We start from the raw sequence: 13,454 nt of genomic DNA, 5'->3' as shown, positions 1-13,454 counted from the left end.
GATAAGATCTCAGAATCCAGAGTATACCTCTAAGGGTGCCAAAAGCTTCACCAGGTCCATTTCACATGTGTCATCTTGATACCTAACAGGTGGTCTGGAATTGTGCAAAGCTTGATCTCTTATCTTCTCTATTTCTGATAGTCTTGTAATAGGGTTTGTCTCATCAAAAGTTATCTGTAATTGGGTGCTTGTTTGAGAAAAATACTCTGAGTAACACTGCTGGCTTTGCTCTCTCTCAAGTGGAGCCCCTGAGGGCCAGAACTGGACTTCCTTTGGTTTTTGTTCGACAACTCGATGTTGCCACTTTTCTTCCGATGGCTGTGGTTCCTGAGTCCATCTCGGCAGAGGAGATCTGGCCGTAGGGTGAAGCTGTCCTGTGTTCCTAGAGGAGAGGTCTCCAGAGTGTTGATGCTCCTTCACTGCCACCTCAAAATCTGGTTTCAAGGTACAGTCTTTGGCTGGGTTCTTTTTCTGGATTTCACACTGGAGCAACACCAACTGATGTTCCTGTTCCTTTATCTGTTGATCCATTTTCTGCTTCAGGTGTTCAACTTCACGTTTCTGGGCCACCAGCTCATCTTCAAGTTTCCGACACTTTTGGTAATGATTTGCTTCCACGTCCTGCCCTGGCTGCATTTGCTCACGATACTGCTGAAGCTGTCTTTCAAGTTCTCTAATTCTCGTTTCACAGAGCTTGGCATTCTCTTGAGCTCTGCAGTTTTCTTGCTGAAGAGACACAAAGTCAAGCTTGATGCCTGAAATGTCATTTTCGGTGATAACTTTGGAGTCCATTAATCTTTCCATCTTTTTCCGAAACTCCTCTGCCGAACGTTTGAATTTATCAGACTCTTCTTGAAACAGAACCATCTTTCTGTGGGTCACCTGCTCCTCTATGGTCTTTAAGTGCAGTTCGTCTTGTACCTTTTTCAACCTGTTATTTAACTCCTGCACCTGAGCCTGCTGTAGCTGGACCTTCTGCTCTCCCAGCCGCTTTTCCTCTTTGGAAGCATTCAGCTCAGCATTCAGATTTCTAACCTCTTTCTCAGTATTCTGGATGATAATGTTCTGCTGGTCACACTTGTGCTTAAATTCACTGACTAAATTTTGACTCTTCGCCAGGTCTTCTTCTAGGCATTTAATTTTCCTGTGGAAGTCCTGTTCTGATTTTGTCTGTTTGTGCAAGTGTTCATTTGTGTTGCGTAGCTGATCTTTAAAACCATCTGCCTGAATTTTCAGAGCCTCACATCTTTGCTGGATAGCTTGTTTCTCTAAAACCACATTTGCCGATTCTGTCTGAATTCTCTGCATCATTAATTTGGTTTCATTATTCTGCCTGGTAAGCTGATCTACCTTTTGTTTTAGCATTTCTGCACACTCATTACTCTTCTCCAATTCTTCTTTAAGCTTTTGGATTCTATCATTATTTTCTTTTTCAGCTTTAATATTCTGAAGCAACTGAGCATGGCTTTTCTCAAACTGTTCTTTTAGATGATCTGATTTTCTCTGGCAGGATCGTATTCTTTCCTTAGAGAATTCCTTCTCGTCCTGAAAAGAATTAACTTGTGAATTTAAATGCTGGATATTCCTCTCAGTGATTGCCTGGGTCCTAGTGATCCTGTCTACTTCTCTTTGCAGTTTCCCTTTCTCCTGCTGAAGAGATTCTAATTCTACCTCATAATTGTGCTTTATTTTCTTCAGGTCATTAGCTTCTTGCATGACTTCTTCAGCTTTGTCTGTGGTTTGGTTCAACTGCCTCCCCAGTTCCTGGAGCTGTTGAGAGTACCCTTCCTCTACCTGATCCTTCCTTTCCAACTCTAACTTAAGGCACTTCAGTGTGTCATTTGTTTCATCCAGTTTTTCCTTTAGCAAACGAGCCTTCTCCTCAGATGAAGTTTTCTCCAGCTGAAGGGCGTTCAGTTCATACTTCAGCTCTCGCATGTCTTTTTCAGCCTGTCTGTTGGCGAGTGTCAGCTCGTCTACCTGCTGTCTGAGTTCCTCTGCTCTCTGTCTGTCCTGCTCTTTCTGAAGACCTGCCATTCCGCATGCTGTTGCCTGGGAGGTCGCACCTGTTGGCAACGTATTTTCTCTACACGAATACTGAATTTCACTTATTTTTCTTCTTGCTTCCAGTTCAATTTTCTGCTTTTCTTTCAACTGTTTCTCGGCTATCTGTTTTTGGAATGTTAGGTCTTTTTCCATCTGCTTTACCATCTTCAACAGTTCTTCCTCATTGTCTCTCTTTCTTCTTAATTCTTCCATTAACTTATTTTTTTGCTGCTCCAAGTCATTGAGACTTGAATCTTTTCTTTTAAGGTGATCTTCCAGGGTTCTTCTGGTAAAGGTGTTCTCCTCCAGCTGGTTGCGGAAATTCAGGAGGTTTTCCTCCACTGCTGCCCTCTTGGCCTCAGCCTCGGCCGTGAGCTGCCTCACCCGCTCCAGCTCGCGTTCCGCGGCTTCCTTCTCCCTCACGATGGTCTCCAGTTCCCAGCGGTACTTCTTGGCTTCACTCTCTGCCCTGATTTTCTGCAGAGCAATGTCTTCAACGTTCCTCTGCTGCTTTCTCAATTCATTTTCTGCGGCCTCCTTGACCTTTGGAAGTTCTTCCTCGACCCGGGACTTTTGTTTCTTTAGTTCAGCTACCATTTTCTCCAATTCACTTATCTTTCCTGTCAGTTTGCTATTCTCAATCATGGTTGCCTTCTGACGCTGAAGCAGATCGGAATATGCCCCTCGTTCAGAAGTCTCCTTACACCTTTTAATCTACGAGAGACGTGTAAAAGCATCAAACCTGTTCTATTCAAATTTATCTTAAAAAATCTGAAGCAATGCTCATAAAAGTACTCACAAAAACAAGTGCAACCAAACGCAGAACCACCACCACCACCACCACCTTCTCCAGAGAGGAAGCTTCAGACAGTCAGCGAGAGTTGAGAAGACAAAAACCCTTCAGGTCAGGTTTTCTAAACCAAAGAACCTTTTTTTGTCTCTCAGGAATAATTTTGTTCTACAAATTAGCTAGCTTAAGATTTTATAGCAAAAAAGAACCTTATAAAACATAGCGCATCACCCCAAGCTTTTACAGATGAGGAAAGTGAGGTCATGACCCCAACCTTTTACAGATGAGGAAAGTGAGGTCATGACCCCAATCTTTTACAGATGAGGAAAGTGAGGTCATGACCCCAACCTTTTACAGATGGGGAAAGTGAGGTACAGGGAGGTTAAGTAATTTTGAAAACTCACACAGCAGGTGAGAGACGGAGCTCACAGTGCTCCTCTTGCTCTCGCACACACCTCAGTCCTACAAGCTAAGAAGAACGTACAGGAACCGAATGACATTCAAGAATCTAGTTTTCAATATCTAGCCCACTGGAAATTAAAAATGATGTTTACATCCCCGTTTTATGATTAAAGAAACAAGACAGAACTTGGGAACAGAGAGCCAAATCAGGAGATAATACTTAAGATGAGGAAGGTGGAAAATTTTATAAAAATTTGTCATTTCCAATGTCAAATTCCTTACCTATTTGTATTTGCCATATTATGACAATTATAATAATCAGAGTTGCTAATGCAAAGGCTGCTTTAGTCCCTGGTGTCTTTAGAAAAGATGTGCTTCATATACTCACAGATTTGTTGTTGTTAATGACATGCCTCATATGAATCCACATGGACAAGTACCTTCAGATACTCCATAAATATAAAGATATTTGTTAAATATAATTGCTTTTAAAAATAAACTTAGGGATTCAGCTCCAATGCATAGAATAGAAAATTTTGTTACTTGACTGAAAATAGAATCAGTCTCAGCTGGGAGGGGTATACTTTGTGTTGACTACAGAACTACATGATCAGGCTATAATTTGTACTTATACTTTAATTTCTCTTTCTTAATACCATAAGGTTGTTAGTTTCATATCATCAACTCAAAATCATCATAATTAGAAATAATTTAAACAGAAGTAGAGAAATTATTCCACATAGCAGGTTTTTTTTTTTTTTCATTGAGAAGCTTTGGGAAATCTCAAGAATTTATGTTATAGACCATACATCTTATTTTGCTTCCCCTAATTCCTTGATCCCCAATAATTTTTTTTTTTTTTTTTGTGAGGAAGATCAGCCCCGAGCTAACATCCATGCCAATCCTCTTCTTGTTGCTGAGGAAGACTGGCCCTGGACTAACATCCAGTCCATCTTCCTCTATTTTATACGGGACGCCACCACAGCATGGCTTGACAAGCGGTGTGTCGGCACCCACCTGGGATCCAAACCTGCAAACCTGCGAACCCCGGGCCGCCAGAGCGGAGCACGCACACTTAACTGCTGCGCCACCGGGCCAGCCCCTTGATCCCCAATAATTTTGACAAGAACTTCAGTTGTTTCCTTTGCTAACAAATATGATTTTTAATAAGAATTCATATAAAAACAAATCTCATCACAGGCTGCAATACTTAGTACTCTACTTATCTTCTTATCAGGGTCAACTCTTAGTGACACTGAAGCATTTTATCTGCTTCAACCACTAAGTTTTCAATGCCTTTTCAGCAGATGATTTCTAAAAGGGTGTTTCTCAATTCTTTATCAAACCTCCTTTAAAACTGAGCTGTTGCTGAGAAGCTTTGAGTCCTTTTTTTCCCTTGGCCATGTTCTGAGGTTTAAAAAAAATGAAAATTCTCTCAGAAAAAAATGTTTATTGTTGAACGCTCAGTGTTATTTAGAGTCATTTAAGTGATTGTTAATAACCTCATGTTGTCTAGATATTCCAAATTTTTTAGCAAATACTAGAAAAATTACTAGAAATAATTTAGTCCTATTGCTGATTTGCTTCTTGTAGATCTCCAACTTATTCACATAAAAATAACTTACTCAAGTTTTCTTTAAAAATGTTCTCCAAGGAGACATGCTGTCCTTTACTCTCAGCAATTAATATTTCATGTATTTTGCTGTCAACATAGACTGGAAAAACCTCTTTATCCACCTACTATCCACTACAGATACTCTACTAACATTTCTCTAACTAATTTGGTATTATCTTCTGAAATTAATTTGCAACTCTCTTTGATTTTGTGTTTATTATGGAAAATTCTGCTCTCTGACCAGGATTTCTCATGTGGGTCTTCACAGACTCAGTCTCAGAAACACTAGTCTTTGGAGTCTTAAAACTGAGCTATATATCTTTTATAAGACATTCCATTAATGTGATCCTTGAGTGGTGAATTTTTAATCAGGAATTTTTTTTATCTATTTTAAATTATAGTCTTTGCATGGTCTTCCATAAACAATATTGTTTTGACTTTTAATTCAATACAAATCTTTCATATTTCAAAGGATGATAAGTCTAATGTGTATATAGTTCAGGCTTTTTGAAATATCTTTTGGTTCCATCAGCTTCTAGTATTCTACCTCATCAGATAAATTGAGCAAAGCGGCTCGTATATCTGCCATCAGATATACACTATAAAAAAAGAAAAGGACTTAAATTATTTTATTTTACATTTAACTACTAAATATACAATTTAGAACATCTGCATAACATTTAAAACGGAATCATCTCTCTCAAAAACTAAAAATGTAAAAAAAATTATGGACTTTCATAAATGAGAGGTCAAAATATTCTGGTTCTCTTTTGCAAGTACAAAAGAAGCTAGTTATAAAGACCTGCATGAGCTATGTTAGTGATTTAGTTGCAGAAAACTGTTAACTCTGAACAGACTAAAATAGTTTATAAAAGCAGTCACACTTTTAGAAACTACGAAAATAGCAACTAGTAGACATTTACTACTGTTTTGGTTCTCTCAGTATATGAACGGAGTCACACGAAGTATAATCATTTTTAGAATTTCAACATCAGTCTAATTTAAAACGGCTAATGCCTCATAATTTACTTACTGTAGCATTTAGTCTACTATTTTTGTCTGTTCTGAGGTTAGGAATAGGAAGCATATCAAGACAATAGAGCAGAGCATAATACCTTCAAAATTAGATACAGTAGTCTTTTATGAAAATACATTTTCATAAATAACTCCTTACTCTATTTCTGAATATACTGTTTAAACGCAGACTCAAAGCTGCTGAAGTCCTTCAAATAAGAATGGTACTGAAATAGTCCATACACCATACACCCTATCTTTTTGTCAAAAATATAAACAAAAACGAAAAAAAAACCCCAGAATTCTTAAAAAGTACTATCATTTTGTACAAACACCTGCTACTTCTAAATTAATGGCTTTTATGTTTTAAATCTTTGAACATATAAATTAATTGAAAATGCATAAAGCAAATGTGTTTATATAGCATTTCTGTAGACAACACAACAGCAGTAACTATACTTCAAAGAAGTCTACTTCTCAAATGTGAGAAAACTGAACATAATTCTGCCACACTGCCAACATTTCATAATTTAAATAGAACCATTTAATACATTAACCCTACCGTATTAGAGTCCTAGAATGAACATAAAAAATGTTTTTCTATTTGAGAGAATCTTAAAAAGAAACTAAAAAAATCTTAGGCCTCTACTCTTTTTCACTATGATTTTATAATTAAATAATTACTTTTATATCCACTATCAACCATGTAAACCTATCATGAGACCTTTTTTTTTCCCCCAACCACACTGTAGTGCCTTTTTAGTTAGCTCTTCATAGCTGATGGTTACCTCCTCCTCTTCCAGCCTCTTCAATGAATCACCAGCAAATTTAATATACTGTGTCATGAGGGTGACCAGGGCAGTATACCGGGTTCTTAGGTCCATGAACTGCAAGTAAGGAAAAAAATAATAAAAACATCAGCTCCAGTTATCCTAAATGAGCTGAATAAACATTGATTACTAATTAAAATATTAACTAGGCTTTGCAACAGTAAAGTACGCAACTCTCCAATAACGGTAACTGCGAAGGAATGAGCTTATTACTGTGCACAAACAATACTAAATGACAATTCTCTTCTAAATTTAATCATGAAGTACATTTATTATTCTACACAATTAGTCATTAATCTTGAATAAGGATTTTCAAAGGGTTTTTTAAAACCCTTAATAAAATGAACTGTCATAGGTAGAGTTTCTATTTGCAATGAAAAGTTCTGGGAATGGATAGTGGTCAAGGTTGCACAACATTATGAATGTACTGAATGACACTGAATTATACACTTGAAAATGGTTAAAATGGTAAACTTTCTATTATGTATATTTACAATACAAATATATAAATACAAAACTTTTAAAGTACTATTTTTCTCTTTTTTACCCCCCACCTTGTACTTTTATTACCTCTTGAATGATGAGATCTGCTGAGCTCTGCATTCTTCGGCGTTTCACTGGAGATTTTTGTTGTGAATCCACCATGGCCCGGTAGGTCATTGTTTGTAATTCATAGTCCTGGACGAAGGAGTCAATAAGATTAAATTAATTAAAGCAAAGCACTAATGCTTCATTCTACAGTGATTTGACGTAGAAAAACGGAACCTAGTTTCACTGAATAACTTTAAAGAAAATATTGCAAAACTACATTTTTAGGAATCTATCCAATCTTGAGCTGCTTCCAAGGTGGTAATAAATATCAGAAACACCTAGGGTGGTCAGGAAAGTTCCTAAGTCTCTTCAGAAACTCATGGAAACATTCAGTTACAATATGCTAGTTATATTCAGCCTCCCCAGCATGTGTGGGACATAAGAGAGAGAATGAATGAACCAGGGGCTGTCATGTGACTCACATTTCACAAAGAATTATTAGATAAGTATCAAAAAGGGTCAAATGAAGATTCTCTGTTTTCACTTTTTAACAGAGTGAAATGACTTGCAAAGCCTTTAAAAGTATATTGTACAATTACATACTTACATATGCAAGTAACTGAATCTTCTTACCTTCACTGTAGTTGAGTACTGTTCGGCATATTTTTGACATTCATCCATTTTGCTCTGTTTCATTTCTATTTCAGACACCAGCATCTATAAACACACACAGTTTAGAAGAAAAAGGACAAGGAACTCTATGCTCTTCAACTACTCAAGATGCTCAGGAACTAAGAAATAGCCACACTCTTGAATAGTATAGCTCATTAGCCCTTTGCACCTAATATGTAATTTGCCATAGGGGGTTAATTACAAATTTTCAGCTTAAGTCACGTGTGACCCATCCTCATGGGGCTTCCAAAGCAGAAATTACGAAACTCTGTAGGAATTATCCAAAAGTAGACTTGAAGCCCTTGGCCCCCATCTATTCCTGATCGAAACAGAGCTAGAAATTACTGGCCCCTTGAGACGGAACAAAAATTTCAAAGCATTCAACTCTCTGTCAAATGTGGCTGTTTAATTTTCTACCATTAATCATTTTATTTAGGATCCCACAAAACTATTGTGGCCAGCAAAGTACCATAGAGATTTCCATACCATTATGATTAAATGATCATTAGAAATTTGAAAACTGTCCCAACATGCTACTCTCTTATTCCTTAAGCCTTCAATAATGACTTCCAAGAAATCAAAGGAACTGATGAATGTAGGTTTGGGTGCAGGATTTTAATATTTATAATTTATTCCCCGCCTTCCTCCCAATAGTTGCTGACTTTTTCTTTCCACAAGAGAAGGGAAGATGAAGGTCATGACTGACCAAATGCAGACACAACCTTTGTACAAGGAACTGTTTTTACATACCTTCTGTTGATTCAGCTGTGTGGCTAGGGTTTTACTATTTTCAGGCTGACTTTCCTGAATCTTTTTCTGAGTAGTTTCAACTTGCTGGATCCAATCATCTAGAGGGTGATAGGCATCTCTGTAGTACTTCAGTGATTTGCCAATGCCTTCTAAGTCCCGTAACCTAAGAGAACAACAGAATAGTCAGTTTCCAACAGTATCCATTAGGAGGGTGGAAGGTATAGAAAAGAAAGGAGAGATAAAATAACTGTACTACAACGCACTACGCACAACAGAGGTACATCTAAAGAATTTAAGGCTACAGGGGCCGGCCAGGTGGCGCAAGCGGTTAAGTACGCGCACTCCACTGTGGTGGCCCGGGGTTTGCTGGTTCAGATCCCGGGTGCACACCAACGCACCGCTTGGCAAGCCATGCTGTGGCGGCATCTCATATAAAGTGGAGGAAGACGGGCATGGATGTTAGCCCAGGGCCAGTCTTCCTCAGCAAAAAGAGGAGGATTGGCAGATGTTAGCTCAGGGCCGATCTTCCTCACAAAAAAAAAAAAAAAGAAGAAGAATTATTCAAGGCTACAGCACCCTGAGGCTTATCTCCAAGTGCACTCCATACTGGCTTAGGCTGAATGTAAGTATTTTGCTCCTGAAGTTGTGCAAATTAGCAGTACTGATTATTCTAGGGACAAGCCCAAGAGACTAAAGCTACAAAGCAGGAAAACTGGAAACTTAACCATAATTATTATCAAATAGCATGTCCTGAATACCCAAAGCTTGCATCAAATGGCAGTTTACTTTTGAAACAATGACATGGTAGTGCAATGAATGGTTCAACATGGACTCAGAGACTGCGATTAAATACTTCAGTTTCTATGATCTTAAAACCACTGCATTAAATCTATATCACATATTTCACAGAGATTAGATATTATATATTTGAACATAATTTTACTTATCAAGAATGGCATTGAAAGAAACTTGAAAATGAATGAGAAAGGACATTATTCCATTTCTTTTTTTTTTTTTTGAGGAAGATCGGCCCTGAGCTAACATCTGCCAATCCTCCTCTTTTTGCTGAGGAAGACTGGCCGTGGGCTAACATCCATGCCCATGTTCCCCCACTTTCTATGGGACGCCGCCACAGCGTGGCTTGACAAGTGGTGCGTCGGTGAGCATCCAGGATCCGAACCGGCGAACCCCAGGCCACCGCAGCAGAGCGCGCACACTTAACTGCTTGCACCACTGGGCAGGCCCCCATTGTTCCATTTCTTTTAAGATGAGTCCTAAAACCATCCCATTGCCTTTCACTTTTTAATTTTAGTCACTAGGCAAATAATTTCAACTTTCTTGTATCTTCAATTAAAACAAACATCAGGTCATTTCAATTTCTTTACACCTCTTAGGTCTAGTAGAGATAGCTACATACAACCCCATGAAACACATGATCCATGCTCTTACTAAGTCTTGGTTACTTGCATATTGTAAGTTGGTAATAATTAGAGAACCGTATTGTCTTTCCCTTCAAAAGAGGCAAGTAGATCAACTATACAAATGCCAGAGTACATCAACAGTTTCAATAACATAGTTGAAAAATACTTATTTTGAAGTTAAATATCTTGCTCAAGTCCACTATATAAGAAAGACATATAATTAGGCAGAGCTCTTGCAATTAACACAATTCACTATACATGACAGTTAACCATGTGAAATTAACTACATAGGGAAGTTTAAAAAACAGCCCAGTAAGCTTAGATTTTACCTAGAAATCAAGGATAGACGTTAAATTTGTGCTAAAACAGAACAAAAAGGATACCAACCTGTTGTCAATCTGAACATGAACATTTTGCCACCTTTCAACTAATTGATCTGCTTTTTCTTTGTGCCAGTCAAAATCAAGGTCCCGTTCTTTATATGTTTTAAACATCTCATCACTGATGGCTTTAGCTTTCTGCAACTCATCCTCTAATGCATGGAATACCGCTCTCTTTTCATCCACTTCAGATCTCCATCGCTAAAATACATTAATTGGTGAGAATTATAAAAATGTATCAACATTTACCGGGTAAACACATTATTTACCTAATTTTACAATTTATTTACAAATGACAAATAAAATCAGATAAACGCCAAAATATCTTTGATATACAAAAATAATATATTTTGTATATATTTCTATATATGTATAAGGTTGAACCTTACAAAATTGCCAATATTTGACTGTATTTTGATTTTTTAAAAACACTGACAATTTTGTAAAGTTCGGCCTAATAGAATTTGCATAGCAATAAAACATACTCCATAAGCAAGTCTGCTATCTCAATAAGTAAGTCCTTTTCATTGTTTATTTTTAAATATCTACTATGCTCATTGTTTAAAAATGCATACATGCATTAAAAATCACTGTGATAACTTCTCACACCTGTTTTGAAATAGCTTTACTCAGCACTTTATAACAAGAAGAGATACAGATGAGTACAACTACCAGTCTTTTTCCTTTCTTAAATTAACTCCTCCACTTTCCTTCTTTTTTATTTTTTTTAATAATTTTATTTATTTATTTTCCCCCCCAAAGCCCCAGTAGATAGTTGTATGTCATAGCTGCACATCCTTCTAGCTGCTGTATGTGGGACGCGGCCTCAGCACGGCCTGAGAAGCAGTGCGTCGGTGCGCGCCCAGGATCCGAACCCGGGCCGCCAGTAGTGGAGCGCGCGCACCCAACCGCTAAGCCACGGGGCCGGCCCTTCCACTTTCCCTCTTGATTTCTGAAAATAACTACCTCTTTTAGCAAGAGAACTTATTACAAATAATTTAATTTTTAGCTTCGACTCCTCTTGCTGACAACATGAAATGACTATAAAAAGCTCCTGTCAGAAAGAGTCCAACTTCAAGGAGAAGAAATCTCCTCAAACTAAAAATGACTGAACATACTTATTTACAGTAAGCTATGGTATCAGAGACATAAGAAATGGAATGAATATAAATGTATTCAAATTAAGATATTTAATGCTTGATGTTGGAAGATCTAAGTACTAGAGAAATCCTTTTAGAATAGGATCTTGAAAAATAGCCCACAGTGAGACCCATACCTTTAAAGTACTTATTAGATTCTCAATATTATTCTTGTCGGCTATAACTGTTTCTTCTTCACACAGTTTAGTTTCATAGAGTTTTACAAGGGCTTCTGCAGCTTGAGTGTTTTTTAACACCAAATTGACAGTTTTCAGCCTAAAAAAGAGAATTAAACAATAGCCTCTACTGGTAAATGTTTTTTTCCAATAACGCAGTCCTGAAGCACCATTATGACACAGGATATAGCATGTTCTTCATCTTGGAACACTGACGCATTTACTACAAGATTAACACTCAGCTGACTCTCTTCTTAACAGACAGCATGTGCTCCAACCTATGCCCTGCCCCACAAGCAGTATGTAGCAAGAGATCCCAACATAAGACGGTCTTCTTTCAAACCTTGTTGAGACGAGCTTGAGAGGAAAATCCTACAGGCTACAACAGCTGGCTACCAAAACCACAGGCAAAACGTGGGAAGATCACACATTATGCCCTAATCTCTGAGGCACATTCCCTTTCAACATGAAGAAGCATCCTAAATCCATAGAAATGTTTAAGACATTTGTTATTAAGACAAAAAAGTGTGTATTTATATTCATAAAAATGAATATTTTTAAATGAACAGCATATATATAAAAATAAGACAGTTGTATGAAGCCGATTTACGTTAAGACAGTGGTTACATACTTATCTATGTAAGTGGAAGACATAGAATAGACTTGGTTCATGTTCTGAACGACCACACTGAGCTCAGATCGTAAGGTAGGAACTGATGGAGAGGCTGCCGCTTGACTGAAAAATTCTTCACATTTATTTGTGATTGTTCCCAAATCATCTTTAAGTCGCTCCAGCTCTTTCTTTAGTTTCTATAAAACAGAGAATAAACATATGCATTAGGCTATCACTCCAGATGGAGCATCTTTCTTAAAACAGTTTAAAAACACACATTTTACATTATGATCATCGACTTAAAATCTATGTATTCTTTACAAGGAAACTAAGTCATAGCATCCAAGTTTTATAATCAGTAATTCCCTTACTGCCCATCCCCTCAGGTCCAAACATCTACCTTGGTGCTTTTCAACACTAACATCAACAAACATAAAGACTTCACTATGAGAAGCCCTTACAGCCTCCATCATAACAGATAAGAGGTTTACCTGAGTCAGAGGTAGAACTGAATTATAGAATCCTAGTTTACAATGAGCACTAAATACATAATCAGATCTCACAAAGTGACCACTGGGCAAAGCTGAGCAGGTAAGAAGTCATATAGGAGCTGACAATGAAAGTCATGAAGAGAGTAATCTATCTTAAGTTAATTTTTGTCCCAACACATTTATAAATCTTACCTCCTGCTCTGTGATTCTGAACACGCTTTCATGCAAATCGTCTCTTTCCAGTGGAGTTCGGATCTGTCTAATCAACCGATCTTCACAGTTCTCTAGCCGAAGTCGAACGTTTCGAACTTCAGAGATGTAGAGATTATACACCGATTCTTCTTGCTCCTCTGTGACAGGAAATATAATGTTTAGAAAATACCTTGTTTTCTTCTTTTTTTTATTTTTATTTTTATTTTTTTTTTATTTTTCCCCCAAAGCCCCAGTAGATAGTTGTATGTCATAGTTGCACATCCTTCTAGTTGCTGTATGTGGGACACAGCCTCAGCATGGCCAGAGAAGTGGTGTGTGGGTGCGCACCCAGGATCCAAACCCAGGCCGCCAGCAGCGGAGCGCGCACACTT

At 37.7% G+C, this 13,454-nt stretch overlaps 1 protein-coding gene across 19 annotated transcripts in view; it reads right to left on the bottom strand.

Moving 5' to 3' along the window:
- DST (dystonin) overlaps positions 1 to 13,454 on the bottom strand; it is a 441,352-nt gene that overhangs the window by 141,907 nt on the left and 285,991 nt on the right. For 17 of the 19 annotated variants that reach the window (XM_058554118.1, XM_058554104.1, XM_058554107.1 and 14 more), the window contains 8 exons: positions 13,063 to 13,220; positions 12,398 to 12,576; positions 11,728 to 11,866; positions 10,459 to 10,652; positions 8,651 to 8,813; positions 7,862 to 7,945; positions 7,268 to 7,375; positions 6,656 to 6,754 (listed from right to left, as the gene is read on the bottom strand). In XM_058554118.1, the coding sequence (XP_058410101.1) occupies positions 6,656 to 6,754; positions 7,268 to 7,375; positions 7,862 to 7,945; positions 8,651 to 8,813; positions 10,459 to 10,652; positions 11,728 to 11,866; positions 12,398 to 12,576; positions 13,063 to 13,220 (1,124 nt within the window). Of the gene's footprint in view, positions 1 to 27; positions 2,761 to 6,655; positions 6,755 to 7,267; positions 7,376 to 7,861; positions 7,946 to 8,650; positions 8,814 to 10,458; positions 10,653 to 11,727; positions 11,867 to 12,397; positions 12,577 to 13,062; positions 13,221 to 13,454 lie in introns of all 19 variants that reach the window. The other 2 variants (XM_058554117.1, XM_058554123.1) reach the window with 1 other exon arrangement.

The sequence above is a fragment of the Diceros bicornis genome, chromosome 14 (assembly GCF_020826845.1).
Source record: "Diceros bicornis minor isolate mBicDic1 chromosome 14, mDicBic1.mat.cur, whole genome shotgun sequence".
Classification (NCBI taxonomy): domain Eukaryota; kingdom Metazoa; phylum Chordata; class Mammalia; order Perissodactyla; family Rhinocerotidae; genus Diceros; species Diceros bicornis.
Note: the sequence above shows the minus strand (reverse complement) of the source record. Positions and strands in the feature narration are given on the sequence as shown.